Source organism: Oryctolagus cuniculus, chromosome 2 (assembly GCF_964237555.1).
Source record: "Oryctolagus cuniculus chromosome 2, mOryCun1.1, whole genome shotgun sequence".
NCBI classification, from domain to species: Eukaryota; Metazoa; Chordata; class Mammalia; order Lagomorpha; family Leporidae; genus Oryctolagus; species Oryctolagus cuniculus.
In genome coordinates this window covers 89,862,239-89,883,971 of record NC_091433.1, presented here as the reverse complement: position 1 = coordinate 89,883,971, position 21,733 = coordinate 89,862,239, and the positions used below count along the sequence as shown (strand labels likewise).

Below are 21,733 nucleotides of genomic sequence, written 5' to 3'. Positions count from 1 at the left end.
TGATTCTAACACCAGTGAATATTTAAAGTTTACATACTATTTTTCCCTCAAAATCCTTTTATGTCCAATTTAGTACTTCCGTTTCTTTTTTTAAATTCATGCTTTTATAGAATATTTACTGAGTCACTGTTCTCCATCTTCTTTCTTGATTTTTCTCACAAGTTCATCACTGACAGGTATTACAGTGAGCAACCAAGATTGTTTAGCATTTAATAGTAATTTATTGGTAAACATTTATTTCACAGAGGAAGCAGCAGCCCTGAAAGGCTGGAGAAAAGGGAGGGGAAGGGAGGAGAAATGTGAAGTGGGGGAAGGGCAAGGTGTGATAGGGATCTTCCCCAAATACAGGAAATAAAGAGCCTACCTTGATAATGCAATGTGGCCATTATCTACTTGCTTCTAAGAATTTCAGCTTCTGCCTGTAAGTACAGAGTGATGATGCTAGCCAACACCAGAGAGCTTACAGCTCTTTATGTGTAGGGAAGAAATACTAGGTCTATTAAGGGAGACTAGTTAAACATTAATAGCAACCAGGCAGGCACAGCCTCTTATCTATAAGTGTCTCATGGCATTAGAATGTTCAATAAGGGGCCGGCGCTATGGCACAGTAAGTTAAGCATCCCATATGGGTGCTGGTTCCTTTCCTGGGTGCTCCACTTCTGATCCAGCTCTCTGCTGATGGCCTGGGAAAGCAATGAAGATGGCTCAAGTGCTTGGGTTCCTGCACCCACGTGGGATACTTGGAAGCAGTTCCTGGCTCCTGGCTTTGGACCAACCCAACTCCAGACATTATGGCCATTTGTGGAGTGAGCCAGCAGACACAAGACCTCTCTCATGGTCGCTCCCTCTCTCTCTCTGTAACTCTGCCTCTCAAATAAATATTAAAAAAAAAAGAATGTCCAACCAAAGGTATGTATGTAGCCATATTATGGAGACAAAGAAGCTAAAAATCACCTAATGAAATGACTTTGTTCCAGGCCCAGTCCCTTTTGGATAAGAATCCTACTTAGCCTTATGTAGGCATAATAAAGACTGCTTTCTCCTAAATCCCTTGCTATTTCACCTTTCTGTTCAAGAATCCCACAAAAAAATGGAGGGAAAGAGGGAGGAAAGTAGGGGAGGGAAGTATTTTTCATTTCATTTATATTAGCTGAATTAAAAATTGTGCTCATCACTCCAAGATTTATTTATTTATTAGAGGCACAGAGAGAGAGAGAGAGAGAGAGAGAGAGATTCTTCCCTCTGCTGGTTCACTCCCCCAAATGGCTACAACAGCTAGAGCTGGGCCAGTCCGAAGCCAGCACTCCCTTGTGGGTGCAGGGTTACAAGTACTTGGACCATCTTCCATTGCTTTCTCAGCCATCAGCAGAAAGCCTTGGAAGAGGAGCAGCCAGGTCTCAAACCAGCATCTATAGGATTTACAGATCTTTCCTCCTGGGTCTAACGACAGACAATGTTCTTTAAATGCAACCTGTCACCTGGTTTCTGCATATCCTGCTGCCACAGGAAGAATAAAAAATTAAAAAAAAAAAACTTGGTCTTTCCCTTGACTGAGGTGAAATCTCAAGTTGCAGTTCAGAAAGCATGAAATTCTGTTTGGCATCATTCAATGTAATGCTATTAACACATAAAGGTGAGCTTCTACTGCTTTGGTTACTACTTTGTTTTCCCTTTGTTTCCTACATTCATCATACAAGCTAATATAATTCTTGGCATAGTTACTGTAAGCTACAATAATAAGCATTAATTAAGTAAATGTATGAGAACTTTTCTACGTTTCTGTCATTTTCTTTCTTCCAACATTTGTCCAGAGAAATACTGAGGTCCATAAGTACCCAGATCTTCTCAACTTGCATTGCAGATCCTGTCACTTTCTAAATATAGAGCAAGTGGTCCATGAGGCGTGATTAGAGAAGTCAGTGCACTTTGGGCAAATTCCAGCAGAATTCTACCCCTCTGGGGAAAAGCACAATGTAACAAAACATAATTTTATTATTTTTTAAATTTTGTTATACAAGTTTCATACACTTCATGTATACAGATTTAGAAACAGTTTACTTCTCACCCTCCTCTCCAACCTGCCCATGATCCAACCCTTCTTTCTCCTCACTCACCTATTCCCACTCTTAGTTTTTACAAAGATTTATTTTCACTTTACTTAATGATCGTAAGTTTAACTCTACACTAAGTAAAGAATTCAACAAATAGTATGGGGCCCGGTGCTGTGGCATAGCAGGTGAAGCCGCTGCTTGCAGTGTTGGCATCCCACGTGGGCGCCGGTTCAAGACCAAGCTGCTCCACTTCTGATCCAGCTCTCTGCTATGGCCTGGGAAAGCAGTAGAAATGGCCCAAGGCCTTGGCCCCTGCACCCACGTGAGAGACCTGGAAGAAGCTCCTGGCTCCTGGCTTTGGATCGGCACAGCTCCAGCCATTCATTGCGGCCATCTGGGGAGTGAATCATCAGATGGAAGACCTCTTCCTCTCTTTCTTTTTGCCTCTTCATTTCTCTGTGTGTAACTGTGACTTTCAAGTAAAATAAATAAATCTTTAAAAAAACCAAAATAGTATGAAGCAAAAAAACAACATACCTCAGTAAGTAAGACAAGGGCTGCAAGTTATTGAATCTTGAAATATCCATTTCACTCCAGTACATTACATTTTAGGTGGTCTATTAGTTACCCCGGATCAGGGAAAACATGAGATAGCTGTGGTTTGGGAATGGCTTATTTCACTAAGTATTATAGTTTCTAATTGTATCTACTTTGCTGCAAAAGATTTATTTTTTATACAGCTGAATACTACACCATAGTGTACATATACCATAATTTCTTTATTTAGTCAACAGTTGATGGACATCTGGGTTGAGTTCATATCTTAACTATTGCAAATTGAGCTAAAATGAACACAGGTGTACTGCTCACTCTTTCATATGCAGATTTCATTTCTTTCGGTTAAATCTCTAGGAGTGGGAAGGCTGGATCACATGGTAGGTCTACATTCAGATTTCTGAGGTATCTCCATATGGTCTTCAACATTGTATTAGGGTTCCTTTTTCCCCATATCCTTGCCAGCATTTGTGGTTGTTGATTTCTGTATGACAGTCATTCTAACTGGGGTGAAGTAAAACCTCACTGTGGTTTTGATTTGCATTCCCCTGATGGCTAGTGATCCTGAGAATTTTTTCATGTGTATGCTGGCCATCTGAATTTCCATTCTTGAAAAATGCCTATTTAAGTCTTTTGCCCATTTCTTTTTTTTTTTAATTTTTAAAATTTATAAATGCTTATTTTTTTTTAACTTTTATTTAATGAATATAAATTTCCAAAGTACGACTTATGGATTACAATGGCTTCCCCCCATACCGTCCCTCCCACCCACAACCCTCCCCTTTCCCACTCCCTCTCCCCTTCCATTCACATCAAGATTCATTTTTGATTATCTTAATATACAGAAGATCAGCTTAGTATACATTAAGTAAGGATTTCAACAGTTTGCTCCCACACAGAAACATAAAGTGAAAAATAATAGATGATTTTTTTAAATGATGATGAAATCAGAGCAGACCTATTGTCATGTTTAATCCCAGTGAGAGTCAAGTTGGGAATTGATAATTTCTTTTTTTTTTTTTTACAGATCAGTTTAGTATGCATTAAGTAAAGATTTCAACAGTTTGCACCCCCATAGAAACACAAAGTGAAATATATTGTTTGAGTACTCGTTATAGCATTAAATCTCAATGCACAGCACATTAAGGACAGAGATCCTACATGAGGAGTAAGTGCACAGTGACTCCTGTTGTTGACTTTACCAATTGACACTCCTGTCTATGGCATCAGTAATCTCCCTATGCTCCAGTCATGAGTTTCCAAGGCTATGGAAGCCCTCTGAGTTCTCCGACTCTTATCTTGTTTAGACAAGGTCATAGTCAAAGTGGAGGTTCTCTCCTCCCTTCAGAGAAAGGTACCTCCTTCTTTGACTCTTAGTCCTTTCATTATGATCAATTGTGAACTGAAATTGATCACTTGGAATAGTGAGATGGCGTTGGTACATGCCACCTTGATGACTAAGAGTCAAAGGGAGCACATAAACAATCTAGTACCTGCTAACACTAACCGATAGAATAAATAAAGGGGAGAGTGATCCAACATGGGAAGTGAGATACTCAGCAGACTCATAGAATGGCAGATGTCCTAAATAGCACTCTGGCCTCAGAATCAGCCCTAAAGCATTTGGATCTGGCTGAAAAGCCCATGAGAGTATTTCAGGCATGGAAAGCCAAGACACTCTGGCAAAAAGATCTCTGTGAGTGAGATCCCAATGGAAAGAACAGGTCTTCAATTACATCAAGAACTGAGGCACATTTTTTGACAATTAAAAAATTACAAGGTTGGTACTGAGCTGCAGCAGTCTCAGAGGTGCGCTGGCATCTCATAGCGGCTCCAGCAGCAGCTCCACTTCCAATCCAGTTCCCTGCTAACATGCCTGGGAAAGCAGAAGATGGCGGAAGTAACTGCACCCCTACACCCATGTGAGAGACCTGGATGAAGCTTCTGGCGCCTGGCTTTGGCCTGACCCAACCCTGGCTATTGCAGCCAGTTGGGGAGTGAACCAGCTTATGGAAGGTTTCTCTCTCTGCCTCTACTTCTCCCTATATATGTAACTCTGCCTTTTAAATAAATAAATAATAAATCTAAAAATAATTACTAGGTAATTTTTAGAAAGATAATGCTAACAAACGAAATAAGAATGAAAACTAAGTGGGTGATAAGTATTCAATACAGATTGTTTCAAGGATAAAAAGTTGATGTTTGGTTTCACAGAAATAGTTGGGTTAAGAAAAGATTAGATTGTTCACAAGGAAAGGATTGCTAGAGGTATACAAAAGCCTAATACACGAATATTTCATGGAAGTAGAGCCAATGACTGCTTAGAAATTAGTAATAAACCATTCATAACTCACTTTTTCATCTATATAAATGTTGTATTTCACTGGGTGTTTTCTTGTGCTTTTGGTATTGTTAGAACTTGAAAATTCCATGTTATCATTCCCTAATTTATAAAGGAGATGCCGAAATTGAACTATAGATTCCAGAGGCTCAATTCCGTAAGACACATTTTCAAATTGCAGTATTCCTCTGTAAAATTAAAAATTTAACTTCTTTTAATAAAATTTACATTGTAAAGTTCTGACAAAAATTCAAATGAGAAAAGGTAAAGTAATAGAGTATTTTTTAGTCCCGTACTTTGATCTAAACCCTCTGTTATAGAGATGACACGAAAAATCCAAAGACAAAAGATTTTCCTAATCCAAAAAACAAGTTTCATTTTCATCTTTATTTTTAGGTATAAAAGCAGCAGAAATTACTAAATCAATCTCTAGGTGCATAAGAAATTACTAAGTCAGCAGTGCCGTGGCTCACTAGGCTAATCCTCCACCTTGCGGTGCCGGCACACAAAGTACTAGTCCCGGTCGGGGCGCCGGATTCTTTCCCGGTTGCCCCTCTTCCAGGCCAGCTCTCTGCTATGGCCCGGGAGTGCAGTGGAGGATGGCCCAAGTGCTTGGGCCCTGCACCCGCATGGGAGACCAGGAGAAGCACTTGGCTCCTGGCTTCGGATCAGCGCGATGCGCTGGCCGCAGTGCGCCGGCTGCGGCGGCCATTGGAGGGTGAACCAATGGCAAAAGGAAGACCTTTCTCTCTGTTTCTCTCTCACTGTCCACTCTGCCTGTCAATAAAAAAAAAAAAAAAACCACAAAAAAAGAAATTACTAAGTCAATTGTAGTCATATTACATTACAGTGATTGAGGAAATCACCTGTTTTCTAAGACAATAACTTAAGTAATAATATATTGACGAAATTCTCTCTGGTTTGGTTTTGAAAAACTATTATCCTATCTGACTAGCAAAGTGTACACCATAAAAAATTTTTTTAATTATAAAATTTAACAGTAAATGACATTATTTTTGTTAGATACATGGTCTGAACAAGAAACTAAAAGCAAGATTCTGTGGCCAGTGTTGTGGAATAGGGGGTAAAGCCCCCACCTCTGACTCTGGCATCCCTTATGGGTGCCGGTTCCTGTCCAGCATGCTCTACTTCCAATCCAGCGCTCATCTAATGGCCTAGGGAAAGCCACAGAAGATGGTACAAATGTTTATTTCCCTGAGACCCACATGGGAGACACAGATGAAGCTCCTGGCTCCTGGCTTCTGCCTGGCTCAGCACTGACCACTGTGGTCACTTAAGGAGTGAACCAGCAAATGGATGATATCTCCTTCTGTCTGTCTGTAACTCTGACTTTCAAATAAACGAATCGTTTAAAAAGGAAAAAGAGACCGGCACTGTGGGTCAATAGGCTAATCCTTGGCCTGGGGTGCCGGCACCCCGAGTTCTAGTCCCGGTCGGGGCGCCGGATTCTGTCCCGGTTGCTCCTCGTCCAGTCCAGCTCTCTGCTGTGGCCCAGGAAGGCAGTGGAGGATGGCCCAAGTACTTGGGCCCTGCACCCACATGGGAGACCAGGAGAAGCACCTGGCTCCTGTCTTTGGATCTGCACAATACACCGGCCGCAGCGGCCATTGGGGGTGAACCGACGGAAAAAGGAAGACCTTTCTCTCTGTCTCTCTCTCTCTCACTGTCCACTCTGCCAAAATAAATAAATAAATAAATAAATAAATAAAAATAAAAAAAGGAAAAAGTAATGTTATAAAGAGCAAATAATCTGTATAATGTTCCTGATCTGAACACAGATAACAATTCAAATTCCTACTCTATAAAAACCAAATTCCAGGCCTGCTTTAGACTCCAAGTAGAAGCACTGTGAAGCACCTATGAATAAGGCTCCTGCACTACAATAGGAAGGTAGTAATACTTGACAGAACAGGAAACTCTAAAAGCACTAACAGAGAAAGGCAACAGTTCTCGGAGAGTTCATCGTGGTGATGTTAGCAAAAATATGATTATTATAATTATGTTTATGTATTATTTGCCTGCTCATGCTGAACATGATTTCCTTGGGAGGAACAAAACAATGTTTTGGTCTTGTTTGTCTAAACGCTAGATACATGGATGGCATCATGAATACTGTATTTACTAAAAAAATTAGCTACTTAATTTTTGCTTCTCATATTTACTGTCATAAAGGATCTCCAATTGTTATTAATATACTTGAGAAAAAAATAAGTGAGTAAGGGAACAGGGAACCTAACCTTTCAGGAAGTTAGAAATGTCTCTGATAAGTGCGGAAATTGAAAATAAGTAAGAAAAGTAGAAACATGTTACAGTGAGGATGCCACTGAATAATCTCAATGTAAGAATCCTCCTCCAGATCCACACTTTATAACAATAAATTTGCCGCAAACAGCTTAACTATGGTATTCTGTAATCCAAGACAAAAAAATAATAACCTGAGTCCAGAGCACGTGCTGAGTGTGACAATGGAATTTGGATATCCTTCAACATATCCTTGATAGTAACAGTGAGGCTGGGAAAGAAAGAAAGTGGTTACTTAGGAACTGACAAAACTTTCTAATGATTTCCTACTTCTATACTTGACTGCATCTTCTGAGTATTTTTCACAAGCTATGTGATTTAAAATAATATGAGCAGAGTGGTATTGAGAAGAATAATTCTCCACATATTTGCCTCTTTGAATATATTAACTATTAGTTTAGACTATGATTAGAGATTACTACTATATGCCCTGTTTCCAAGTGTTATCTCATGTTTCAAGTAAAATGATTTTCCTACATTTAAGTTTGAGTCATCATTTAAAGTTTAGGGACACACCGTGAATCTTAATTTCTTAAAAATCCTTTATGCTGTTATTCAGAGACATGAAAATACAATGACTCAGGAAGGTTAAAGGATTAAACATACTATGCAAACAAAAACCAAAAGGATGATTTTAAAACTATATTTAAAAAGAAAATATAGACCAAGAGGCAAGAAGCATCACTAGAAAAAAAGAGGAATATTTCATAATGATCAGAATTTCAATTCACAAGAAGATACAAACTGAAAATTTATTATCACTTAGTAACATAGCTTCAAATAATAGAAAGGTAAAATTGAAAGAATACTGAAAACATAAAAATCCAGTATCAGTAAAATATTTCAAAAATAATTTATATCAGTAACTGATAAGTCAAGCCTTCAAAATCTACAGAAGATTTGAACAGTATACTTGGTAAATAACCACATTAGTGTATATAGGACACCATACCTAAAAAGTACAGAATTAACTTTCTAAACACACATATGGAAGATCCCAGTGGAAAGAAGGGACCATTAAAGAATGAGGTACCTTCCTTTGAAGGGAGGAGAGAACGTCCACTTTGCTTATGGCCCTGTCTAAATAATGATGGAGGATTAGCCTATTGATCAATCAAGATGTAATCAATGAAATGTCTTAAATATACTGCCTATGAATCTTGAAAGCTGATATATTAGAAAAGCATTTTAAAAAGTTTTTAAAACTCTACAAAACACAGAACTTAAATCATACCTGTATATTTGAAGAATGAGAAGCCAGAGTTCCTTGATGATACAAATAAATGATGAAATTATCTGCCAAAAAATACCTGAATATAAGAGATAACTTTAAAAGCTGTCCTTTTTGAAACATATAAAGCAGTGATCAGTAAACTGATAGATTTAGATCAAATCTGACCCATTCTCTGTAGACAGTTTTATTAGATCAAAGCCACTACCGTTCATATACATTTTATTTATGGCTACTTTCTTTTTTAAAATTTTATTTAAGTTATACAAGTTTAATGCACAATAGCAATGTTTATTTGGCAGATACTATGTGGCCTTGAAAGCCTGATATATTTATTTCACCTTTAGAAAAAAAAAAATTGTTACTCTTTGAGTAAAAGGAGTATTTTTGAGATATACTTAACTTTATCCAAAGAATACACATTAGTAAAATCATTTTCCTAACTTAATGGACTGATCCTTAATAGAAAATAAGATGACAAAGGAGAAAAGCACTTTAAAATTTAGAGAGATATGAACCGGATGAAGGAGTATGGTACTTTCTGATATTTGAATGTAAATGCTACGACTGTGTCAAATTTTAACTTTTATAATGAAGTAAAAGTACACAGTGTAAAACTCATATTCATTTTATCGCATGCACTGAAACTTCAAGTTCAATTTGAGAGATCATGATTGAGTTCTTGGCTCCTGGCTCTGGGCTGACCCAGTCTCAGCCATTACAGGAATTTTAGGAATGAATCAGCAGATGGGAGGGCTTGCCCTCTCTCTGCTACAGCCCCCAACTCCCTCCCTTCATAAGTCCCTTGAGAATAAATTTTAAAATTTTATTCCTATTTTATTTTTATATATTATAAAACAGATTGTTTTCTTGATTTTTCTTCATATTGTACTTTATTAGTGTATAGAAACACTGCTGATTTGTAAGCTGATTTTGTATCCTACTTCTTTACTGAGCTGTTTATTAGTTTTTAGCTTATTGGGTCTCCAGAGCACTCAGAAAAAATCAAATCATATACAAATAGGAACAGTTTTCTTCTTTCTTTCTCATTGTGATTCATTTTATTTCATTCTCTTACGTAATTTCTCTGGCTAGGATTTACAACACTACATTGAACAGAATTAGTGAGAGTAAGCACCCCTGACTTGTTCTCAATCCTATATAAAATGCTACCAATATTTCACTGTTATCCATGGACTCATCATATCCAGTGTTTATTAGGTTGAGGTACAGCATTTCTATTACATTTTTTGACAGCCTTTATCATAAAAGGATTTTGAAAACTACTTTCTGTCCAATGTTCTAAATTAAATTTACCACCAACTAAACATTACCCCTGGCATGTCCCACAAGCACTTCATATATAGCTTCCTTCAACAGTGGGGCCCTATGTCCTCTGATTGAGATCTATCTCTGTTTTTCTGACCAACTAAATACCTGCCAGCACTATATCCAATCTGCTATCAAATCATTTTTTTTGTCCCCTCAGTTTCTGTTAGAAAAAAATCTCCATTTCTTCAATGATAGTGGTGTTTCTCCTTATTTTTCTTACACATTATTTGCAAAAGTTTCCTACTGATCATTGGGTTATCATACTAATATGTAGGTTTTACACCAAAACAATATACACATGTCCTATCAATATCCCAAGCTCCATTTTATTTCTTAACCCTGTTGATAGTCTTAATGTGATATTCAAATGCAGTGTGAGTCTTCCCACAAATCCCAGTGAACTCTTCAAATGTTTTGGAGTTGCCATCTACCATATTCTCTTTAATATGTCTAAAGAGTAAATTGACCCTTTATTGTAAGAATTCTGTGATTCTTACAGAGTGAATCACTTTGTTTACACCTTTCATCTCTAAGAAAGTCCCTGTTTTTCCTCTCATAAAAATGATTTGTGGCCATCTATGTGGATTCAAAATATAAAATGTATGGATCCAAGCCTCTTTTTTCTTCTATCTCTGTCCAGTGTTTCTGAAGAGGTATTTTTTTTTAATACTTGCTACATCTCACTCCAGTTTCTCACCAACTGCCTCTCTCACAAAGTTCCACACCCAGACTGAACTAAAACTCTCCTCTTCTCCTCTTGGAATGTCACAAATTAATTCTAAGCTCATCTTTCTCAACTAGGTTTCCTTCAAAAAATTAAATGTTGCTGAAAATCATTTCAATTATTTTCCCAATTTTATGAAGAGTGGCATATAGCTACTAGTATTTTCCATAAATTATTCACAAGCCCTGTAACAGTGCAAAATCTAATTACTATATAACAGCTCTTAATTTTCAAGGTGGTCTTACCTCTCTGATAAAATCCTCCATAATAGAATCTGTCACAGATTTACTTATTTTGACAGCATTCCCTGATTACAGAGGTCTTGATGTTCCTTCAAACTTAGTATCATTTAGCCTGGCCTTCAGTAGGTGAGTCATATTTTTCATGTTCCCAATCTCCACTCACAAAACACCATTTGAGGCATTAGGACCAAAATTTTAACTAAGTCACAGGGGAGTGACTGTCATCTAAGATAAGTAAATTGTTAATAATAATAGTTATATGTATTATTTATTCATTGTCTTTTTTATTATGAGTAAACAGCTTCATAGGAATAAAATAAAATCCAAAACTAAATAATAAAAAATTACCTTTTCTTAAGATGCACAGTGTACAGTGTCTCATAAATTGGAATAATATAGGATATCTGTTCCTAGAGAATCCAGAACAACTTAGTGAACACAAATTTAATAACAAAAACATATTTTATATTAATCCCTCCAAATAATGTTTTAAGAAGTCTTGAAAATGTCTCAGAACACTTGAGATTTTAAAATTTGTAACAAAGCATTGCCATCAAAGCTCTGGACTTAACCTGCAGAGGCCAAAAGCAGATCTCTGCTGGACAGGCAGCTAGCTCCAGGGAAAAGGCAGCCGTCTCTATGGAAATGGAGGCTTATGGGGCAGATAGTAGATCCCCTGCACCCTGTGACTGTGGGAATCCTGTGCCTGTGCAATAGGCTGTGGAACTGAGAAATTCTTTGGAAAATCACTGGGTCTCACTCCAGAAACTTAAAATTCCCTGAGTATGTGGGGTGGGGGTGGAGGTGTCATTGCACAGTGCCCTGCCCTCGCATTACAGTGCACATAGATCCTTTGTGCAATTAGCTCATGAACCCTATTAGGTAGAATTTGCAGCCACTCTGATCTCACCCTAGGCAGCTGTATCACCTTGGCACAGAGAAGGACTGAGACCATGAACACATTAGCCAGTGTGTCCACACTCTCCCCCTCACCAATGATAGAGGAAATCTACCATGCCTAACGTGAGTGTCACTCCTAACACTTGCAGTACCCACAAATGCTGGCCAGAGCTCCCAGGCACCACTCAGCACACTCTGGCTATTGGCTGGAGGTACAGAAATTCCAGTAAGCTACAAATGCACATTTTCAAGAACAAAGCCTTCCAAGTAGATACCAACAAGCATTCCCCCAGACGTGTAAAAGTAGACAAATACAAGAAAAAAAGGATGACAATACAGTTCTTCCAAAGGAACACAACAGTACTTTGAGACTGTGAAGATGAGGAGATTGATGAAATGTCTGAAAAGGAATTAAAAAGAATGATGGTAAGATTTCTCAGAAACACAGAACAGCAATTATATGAGGTAAACAAATCCATATATGACACAGGCAAGAAATTGTCCTGGTTTAGAAATATTAAAGAAAAATCAAACTGAGATATTAGAAATGAAAAATTCAGTATGTCAAAAAAGATACAATGGAAAGCCTTAATAGACTCCATGAGGCAGAAGAAAGAATATCTTAGCTGGAAGGCAAATCTTTGAAAACATCGCAGTTAGACAAAAAAAGAATACATTAGAAAAAACCAAACACAGTGTTCAAGACCTATGAGATACCATCACATGACCTAATATACATGTCTTAGGAGTTCCTGAAAGAAGAGAAAAGTAGAATGGCTTAGAAAACTTTTTCAGTGAAATAAAAGCAGAGAATGTCCTCAATTTGAAGAACAATGAGGATATTCAAATATAGGACTTGTACAGAACCCATTACAGGCATGATCAGAAAAGATCCTCACCTGGACACATTTTAGTCAAAGTTTCAAAAATAAAACATAAACAGAATATCCTAAAATCTACAGAAAATGACAGACAGCTTTTAAAGAAACCCCCATCAGACTGACAGCAGGTTTCTCAAAAGAAACCCTCCAGGAGAGAATGGAGAGATACAGTCCAAGGTCTAAAATGGAAAAAAAAAAAAGTCAATCCAGAATACTTTACACACTGAAGCTCTCATTCAAAAATGAAGATGAAAAAAATACTTTCCAAATCAAAAACAATGAAAGACTTATGTAAATGTAATAAATTCCCCAACTAAAAGACAGACCGGTTGAATGGATTAAAGCAAGACCATCTACAGTTGACACAGGCTGCCTACAATAAGTACAGTTCACCAAAAATAAAACACAAAGACTGAAAGTGAAAGGATAGAAAAAGAGATTCCATGCAAATGGAAATCTAAAATGAACATGAAAACCTAAAACTCTATTATTCAAATGGATTATAAGACAAAAACTGTCAAAAGAGATTATGATTATGGGATCAATTCAATAAAAGATGTGATTATAGGAAATGCGTATGCTCCCAATGCTAGGGCACCCAGTTTTATATAAACAAGTGTCAATTAATCTAAAGGGAGACATAAGCTCCAATACAATAATAATTGGGTACTTCAACATCTTACTTTCATCAGTGAGCTGATGAAAACTCAAATAAACAACAGAGCTAATATATACTATGGACTGAACTGACCTAATAGATATCTACAGATAGTACACCCTACTTCTTCAGAATACACATTATCTTCATAAGAGCATGGAACATTCTATAGTATAGACCATATACTATGCCATGAAATAAGTATCAGCAGGAAACTAGGTTGTTCTGTGGCAGGTAAAATATTTCATATGAGCACCAGTTCAAGTCCCGGCTGCTCCATTTCTGACCCAGCTCCCTGCTAATGTGCCCAGGAAAGCAGCAGAATACGGTCCAAGTGCTTGGGCCCCTGCACCCATGTGGGAAACCTAGAAGAAGCTCCTGGCTTCTGATTTCAGTCTGGCCCAACTCTAGCTGTTGTAACTATTTGGGAGTGAACCAGTGGTTGGAAGATGTTCTCTCTTTCTCTCTGTCTCTGTAATTCTTCCTTTCAAATAAATATTTCAAATAGATATTTCTTTTAAAAAGAAATATCTCAACAAATTAAAAATTGAAATATTACATGTACCTTTTCTGACCAAAATGGAATGAAACTGGAAACTAACAGCAAAAAAAACTTCATAAAATATACAAACAAATGGAAACTGAATAACATGCTCCTGAATAAACAGTGGGTTATAGAAGAAATCAAAACAGAAATTTTTAAAAAATCCTTGAAATGAGTAAAAATGAAAACACAATATATCAAAACTAAATGAGACTGGGCCAGTGCTGTGGTGTAGCAGGTAAAGCCACTGCCTACATTGCTGGCATCCCATATGGGCGCTGCTTCAAGTCCCAGCTGCTACACATCCTATCCAGCTCTCTGCTATGGCCTAGGAAAGCAGGAAGATGTCCCAAGTCTTTGGGTCCCTGCACCTTCGTTGGAGACCTGGAAGAAGCTCCTGGCCTTTGGCTTTAGATTGGCATAGCTCCTGCTGTTGCAGCCAACTAGGGAGTGAACCAGCAGATGGAAGACCTCTCTCTCTGTCTCTCCTTCTTTCTGTGTAACTCTTTCAAATAAATAAATAAATCCTAAAAAAAAAAAAAAAAACAAAAAAAACTTAATGAGATACAAGAAAAGGTTAATAGGAAAGCTCATGACAATAGGTATCTATATCAAAAAATGAGAAAGTTATAAAATAAATGATCTAACGTTGAAATATCCAGGAATAACAAACACACAAACAAACCAAACCCCAAATCAGCAAGAGAAAGAAACCATAAAAATTAGAGAAGACATAAACAAAATAGAAATCCTAAAACCATACAAAAGACCAGTGAATAGGAAAGCTGTTTAAAAAATTAACAAAATTGATAAACCACTGGCCTAAATAATATAGAAAAAGAGGAAGAAAATGCCAATTAATATAATTAGAGATCAAAGAGGAGATGTTACAACTGATACCACAGAAATACAAAAAGCCATTAGGAGTTACTACAAACAGCTATATGCCAACAAATTGGAGCAACTCAAAGAAATGAATGAATTTCTGGACACAAACAATTTACCAACATTAGGAACAGAGAAATAGAAAACCTGAGGAGGCCAATAATCAAAGCTGAGACTGAATAAGTACATACATCCTTCCAATAAAGACAAGTCCAGAATCAGATGGCTTTATGGAAGAATTTTACCAAACTCTTAAGGAAGAACTGATCCCTTTAATAATTTAATAATTGAAAGGGTGGGACCCTTCTAAACTCAATCTATGAGGCCAGCATTATATTAATTTAAAAAGCAGTGATACAGCCAAAAAAAGAGAACTATATCTTAATAATCATGAATAATCCAGATGCAAAAATCTTCAACCATTACTAGAATGTCAAATCCAACAACACATCAAAAATGTCATCTACCATGAACAAGTGAGATTTTTCCCCATACACAAATTTTTTCAACATACTCAAATCAATAAATGTGATACATCATATTAATAAACCAAAGAAGGCAAACCATATAATTATCTCAATAGATGCACATAAAATACTTGAAAAAATACACCTTTCCTGAAAAAGAAGAACACTGAAAAATTGACCGTAGAAGAGACATACAATCAAGGCAATTTGTTTAAAAAAAAAATAAACATAATCAGCATCATACTGAATGGAGAAAAGTTGGAAGCATTTCCACTATAATCTGGAAGCAGTCTCATCACTATTATTCAATATACTTTTGCAAGTTTTACCAGTACCACCAGGCAAGAAAAAGAAAGTGATACAAACTGCTGGAAAAGAGGAAGTCGAATTATCCCTGTTTGCAGATGACATGATCCTATACATAAGGGAAGTAAAAGATTCCATTATGTGTTTATCAAAACTAATAAGAGAATTTAGCAAAGTGGTAGGATGTAAAACACAAAAAAAATAGCATTATGATACCTCAACAGCATCCTGGCTGAGAAAGAACTTGTAAGACCAATCCCATTCACAAAAGCTAAAATATGTTGGGATAACTTCAATCAAGGATGTGACTCTGTAATGAAAATTACAAAACATTAATGAAAGAACAAGGAGGGACAGCAATGGAAAAATATTCCATGTTTATGAACTGAGGGAAGTAACATGGTCAAAATGTCCAATAATCCCATTAATAATTCTAAGAACATAATTCACATAAGACATAACATTCACATAAATAGAAAAAAATCCGGCCAGTGCCATGGCTCACTAGGCTAATCTTCCACCTGTGGCCCTGGTACTCTGGGTTCTAGTTCTGGTTGGGGTGCTGGTTCTGACTGGCCCCTCTTCCAGTCCAGCTCTCTGCTGTGGCCCAGGAAGGCAGTGGAGGATGGCCCAAGTGCTTGGGCCCTGCACCACAGGGGAGACCAGGAGGAGGCACTGGCTCCTGGCTTCTGGTCGGCGCAGCATGCGGGCCGCAGGGGCCATTTGGGGGATGAACCAACAGAAAGAAGACCTTTCTCCCTGTCTCTCACTGTCTAACTCTGCCAGTCAAAAAATAAATAAATACATAAAAAATAAATAGAAAAAAATCTTAAATTTATATGTAAACACAAAGACCCTGAATACACAAAGAAATCTTAAATAATCAACCAAAGTCAGAGATATCACAATACCAGCTTTCAAGGTGTACTACAGTTCTATTATACACAAAATAGCCTGGTGCTGGCACAAAAAACAGAAACACAGATCAATGGAGCAGGACAACAACTTTAAAAATCAAGCTCGGTATCTACAATAATCTAATCTTCGGCAAGTAAGCTATTATCATACCAAAATGAACATCTCTTCAACAAAGAGTGTTATGAAAATTGGATTTCTACCTGCAAAAGTTTGAAACAAGACCTCCACCTTACACACTATACAAAAATCAATTCAAAATGGATTTAGAATTTAAACCTAAGACCTGAAACTATCAGATTACTCAAAGAAAGCATAAGGCAAATGCTGTAAGATGTAAGCCTTGGCAAACCATTCTTGGATAAGACTCAGGAGCCTAGGAAATGAAAGCAAAAACAGACAAATGGGATTGCATCAAGCTAACTAGCTTTTTAAAAAATTTTTTTTTAGTTATACAAGTTTAATATATTGCACAGCAAAGGAAACAATCAGTAAATTGCAGAAGCAACTGAAAGAATGGGAGAAAATATTTGCAAACTATGCATCCAATAAAAGATTACTATTTAGAATATATAAGCAGTTCAAGAAACTCAACAACAACAAAATAAACAAATAATCCAGGTAAGAACTGGCCAAAGGATATAAACAGGCATTTCTCAAAGGACGAAATATAAATAGACAACAGGCACACAAAAAATGCTGAAGATCACTTGCCATCAGAGAAAATAAAACCATAATGAATGACTAGGATCCAAAAATCAAAACATCACAAATGCTGGCAAGATTATGGAGAAAAACAGGTACTGTGTTACACTGTTAGTAGAGATACAAGCTGGTATAACAGTTATGGAAAATAATATGGAGACCCGGTTGCCCCTCTTCCAGGCCAGCTCTCTGCTATGGCCCGGGAGTGCAGTGGAGGATGGCCCAAGTCCTTGGGCCCTGCACCCACATGGGAGATGAGGAGAAGCACCTGGCTCCTGGCTTTGGATCAACGTGATGTGCCGGCCGCAGCACGCCAGCCGCGGCAGCCATTGGAGGGTGAACCAATGGCAAAAAAGGAAGACCTTTCTCTCTGTCTCTCTCTCTCACTGTCCACTCTGCCTGTCAAAAAAAAAAAAAAGAAAAAAGAAAAAATAATATGGAGATTCCTCAGAAAACTAAAAATAGATCTACCATATGATACAACTATCCTATTTCTGGGAATATATCCAAAGGAAATGTAATCAGCATTTGACAGAGATACTAGAACTCCTTTGTTTATAGCAGTTTAATTCACAACAGCAGAGATATTTAACCAAACATGACATCCATCAACTGATGACTGGATATAGAAACTGTGGTACACATATATATATAATAGAATACTGCTTAGCCATATAAATAATGAATACTGACATTTACAACGCAATGGATATACCTGGACATCTTAATGCTAAGTGAAATAAGCCAAATTCAGAAAGAAAAAAGCACATATGTCTTCATATATCTGAAAATTAAGTGTGTGGATGTCATCTCACTCACCGCGTATTTAGTCATAAATATTGCTTCACCAAATCAAATCATGTAAATGGCAATACATTCTTCTTTCCCTGTTATAATTGTCATAAACCCTCACTCTGATATTAATATCTGTTTTCAAGAAAAAAATAGAATGTGTGTACGTAATGCCCACAATTGAGGTTAATATGGGAAAATGTTAAAAAGCATTAAAAAAGAAAAACAAAAAATAAATGAAAGAAGAATACAAATGGGCAAAAAAATTGTGAAAATTGTCAGTATCACTAGCTATCAAGGAAATACAAATCAAAATCACAACAAGATACCACCTCACTTCTTTCAGAATAGCTATTTCCAAAAGATGAAAAGTAACAAATAGTAGAATGGAAGTGGAGAAAGAGGAACTCTTATGCACTACTGATGGAAATGTAAATTAGTACAGCCACTATGGAAAACAGTATGGGGATTTCTTTATTTTTTATTTTAAAATTTTATTTATATAAAGGGAACAAATTTCATGTATTTCATATATATATATATATATATATATATAGTTTTAAGACCATAATGATACTTCCTACACTACCCTCCCTTCCTCAATTTTACATTCCTTCCTCATTTTTTAAAATCTTTACACTTATTTTCAATTTACTGTATAATCACAGCTCAACCCTCAAAGAAATAAAGAATTCAACAAGCAGTAGGTAGAAAAACCGTTGTTCCTCAATATTTGTAGTAACTAGTATACAGAATACCAGAAAATGTTATATGAGCAAAATTGACATTTTGAGAATTGATTATTGCTTATAGCCCTTGTTATACTCTTGAGATTTCTTTAAAGTGTAGAAATAGAACTGAAAGTCATCCAAAAATCCCTCTACCGGGAAAATATTCAAAAAACCTGAAATCATTAAGTTTATCACAACACTGTTCACAGTAGCTAAGATACAGGATCAACCATGGTGTCCTTTATCAGATGAATGGATAAAGAAACAGTCTTATATACATATAGCAGAATTCCATTCATCCATAAGAAGAATGAAATCTTATCATTCACAGCTAAATGGATGGAACTAGAAGACATTATATTAAATGACATAAGCAAAACACAGTTTTGTACCATGTATTCTTCCTCAAATGTAGGAGCTTAATAAAAATCAATCGAGTACAATGTGGTGACTACTATATTTTTAGAGGTATAGGAGGAATAGATAGAGTTTCAATTAACAAATCAGGTGAAACTGGATATGGTTCATTAATTGTGACAAACATACTAAGATGAGATGTACACAAAAAATAAAAATAAAAATCACTGGACCCAGAAGTCTTACTTGATGAATTTTATCAAATATTTGAGGAAGATATAATATTAATCTCAAATTAGCTGTTCTGAAAAACAGATGATGACAACACAGACCCTAATTCCTTTTCTAAAGGCACAAAGGTAATTTGCCACCAAAAGGAAACATTAGGAAAAAAGAAACCTAGGGTTTTCAAAAATGACATATTAGATTTAATTCAGCATTAACTTCTTCCTCCATGGAAAATAAATGTAACATTAGATAAAGAGCTGATTTTGTTGTGTGTGAAACCATTAGAACCGAACAAGAAAGACACACAAACACTGCAGTACAGGTAGACCTGAGACAGCAGCACACACACACAGAGAAACAAAGTGCACTAGCAATTGTGAACCAAGCTCCAAAGCCCAGGAGAATCCCCATCACAAGTGAAATGGTAAATTGGACAGCCAGCACAGATACATATGATACATTAGCTATAGCAGGGATCTTTATTTGTCACAAACTTGGAGTCCAGTAAGGTTAACCACCTGTAATACATATGATATCTTTCTTCAGAGAAAAAACTCATTGTCTCCTCCTCAATCTCCAAAGCACAGGCTGCACCAGCAGTACACCACTGTCCTGAGGATGTCCTTTGGGACAGAGTCCCCACCATATCTCCAACCCTGGGGTACCACAGACATTTTACCACACTAGCAAAATGAATAAATGAATGAATGAATGAGAAAAGAAAAAGACTGCGACCTCATGAGCTCAACTAAATCAAGAACAGTGAACCCAGAATCCAGCCCACACAGTAATATGTACTACAAGGTAAAGGGTGTTAAGAATAGCAGAAGGATGCTGTCCCCAGGAACCTAGAAAGAGAGATACTTGCACTTGCTGTCTCAGACATGAACCCTCACCTCCTCTAGACCCCATCATTTGGGCACTGCTCATTGCAAGTGGAACCCATCTGCACGAGGACTGCCTGGCACAACCCCATCCCTGCAGCAGTCACTGGGACTGTATTCCCCATGCAGACTGCCCCTCTGCATTGCCCCTAAGTGAGGAGACAGAAAGGGTCACAGTTAGGCCAGCAGACAGGGTGCAGGCCACCCTCCACCCCCCAACATGTGATGCTGTTGCTTGGAAAAACTGTTGGGCACCTACAAGAGCTTGGTTCTCAGAAAGGTAAAGAATGCTGCTTGCAAAGGTGAAAGATGGCTGAAAAGATCTGAAAATATCTACAAAAGACTCACACTTACTGCCAGAAATAAAGTTGGCTGGCAACAGCTAACAAGCCTGATGAATGGCTGATATCTTACTCTCATTAAACTGAAGTAAACCATGATGATTTAAGATGCATATTTTAATACACAGGTACCACAAAGATATTATAAGATAAGCATGTCTAAACCAAAAATCCAAAATGTTCCAAATATGAAACACTGCAAGTACTAACATGAGGCCACAAGTAGAAAATTTCACACTTGGCCTCATGAGATTGCTTACACTCAAAAGGCAGTTACTATAAAAATATTGTATAATGTTACCTTCAGATTATGCATATGTGGTATATATGAAACAAATAAATTCTGTGTTTAGACTTGGGTCTCATCACCAAATATTTTATTATGTACATGGAAATATTCTAAAATTCTAAGTAATTTGAAATTCAAAACACTTCTGTTCCAAAGCATTTTGGATAATAGATATTCAATTTGCAAGCTATAAAAATGGGAAAATGTTGAATATCATTAAATAACTACACTTAATGTAAGTGATATAGGAATCTCAAACAAAGGCAGAGAATAAATTGTCACAATGTACAGAAAAAGTAACCTCCAATTATATGTTGTTCATAAAAGACACACCTAGGATTCATACACAAATAGGCTGAAAATTAAAGAATGAATAAAGATATATCATGTAAATAATAACCATAAGAAGAGGGTTACATTAATATGAAACAGTAAAGATAAGAAATGGGCTAAGGATATTAACAGGTAGTTTTCAAATGATGCAATACAAAAGGCCAATAGAAACATTAAAAGATGCTCAGGATCACTGTTCATGAGGGAAATTCAAAGAAAATTACATTGAGATTTCACCACACTACAGTATTAGTAAGGCTAATATCCAAAAATAAAAAAATAACAAATGCTGCCAAGGATGTGGATAAAAATGTACTTTGACACACCTTTGGTGGCAATGTAAACTAGTGCAAAATTATGGAAGACATTATCCACTATGCTTAGTGAAATAGGCCAGTTCCCAAAAGATAAATACCATGTTTCCTCTGATTCATACTTATTAACATATACAGTAGAAAAATGTTACGTGAGTGAAATTGACATCTTGAGATTTCGTGGTTATACCCTCATTTATACTTCTGAGAAACAGTATTCTTTCTACTTACTAATTGTTGAATTATACATTTACTGGAGGATTAAGCTTGTGATTATAAAGTAAATGGAAACTGTGTCATCACAAAATTTAAAAGAAAAATAAGGAAACAGTTGGGAGGTTGGGAGTGAGGAGGGAGAGAGGAAGGCTGGGAACTATCATTATGTTCTTTAAGCTGTTTATATGA

At 36.7% G+C, this 21,733-nt stretch overlaps 1 protein-coding gene across 8 annotated transcripts in view; it reads right to left on the bottom strand.

Moving 5' to 3' along the window:
- The window catches only part of LOC103352161 (disintegrin and metalloproteinase domain-containing protein 32), a 175,236-nt gene that overhangs the window by 138,019 nt on the left and 15,484 nt on the right, over window positions 1-21,733 (bottom strand). For 5 of the 8 annotated variants that reach the window (XM_070068596.1, XM_008273944.4, XM_070068593.1 and 2 more), the window contains exons 3-6: window positions 11,147-11,208; window positions 8,504-8,579; window positions 7,404-7,480; window positions 4,961-5,135 (exon numbers count right to left, since the gene is read on the bottom strand). In XM_070068596.1, coding sequence (XP_069924697.1) covers window positions 4,961-5,135; window positions 7,404-7,480; window positions 8,504-8,579; window positions 11,147-11,208 — 390 coding nt within the window. Of the gene's footprint in view, window positions 1-4,960; window positions 5,136-7,403; window positions 7,481-8,503; window positions 8,580-11,146; window positions 11,209-15,655; window positions 15,751-21,733 lie in introns of those variants that run through there. The other 3 variants (XM_051832402.2, XM_051832403.2, XM_051832404.2) reach the window with 3 other exon arrangements.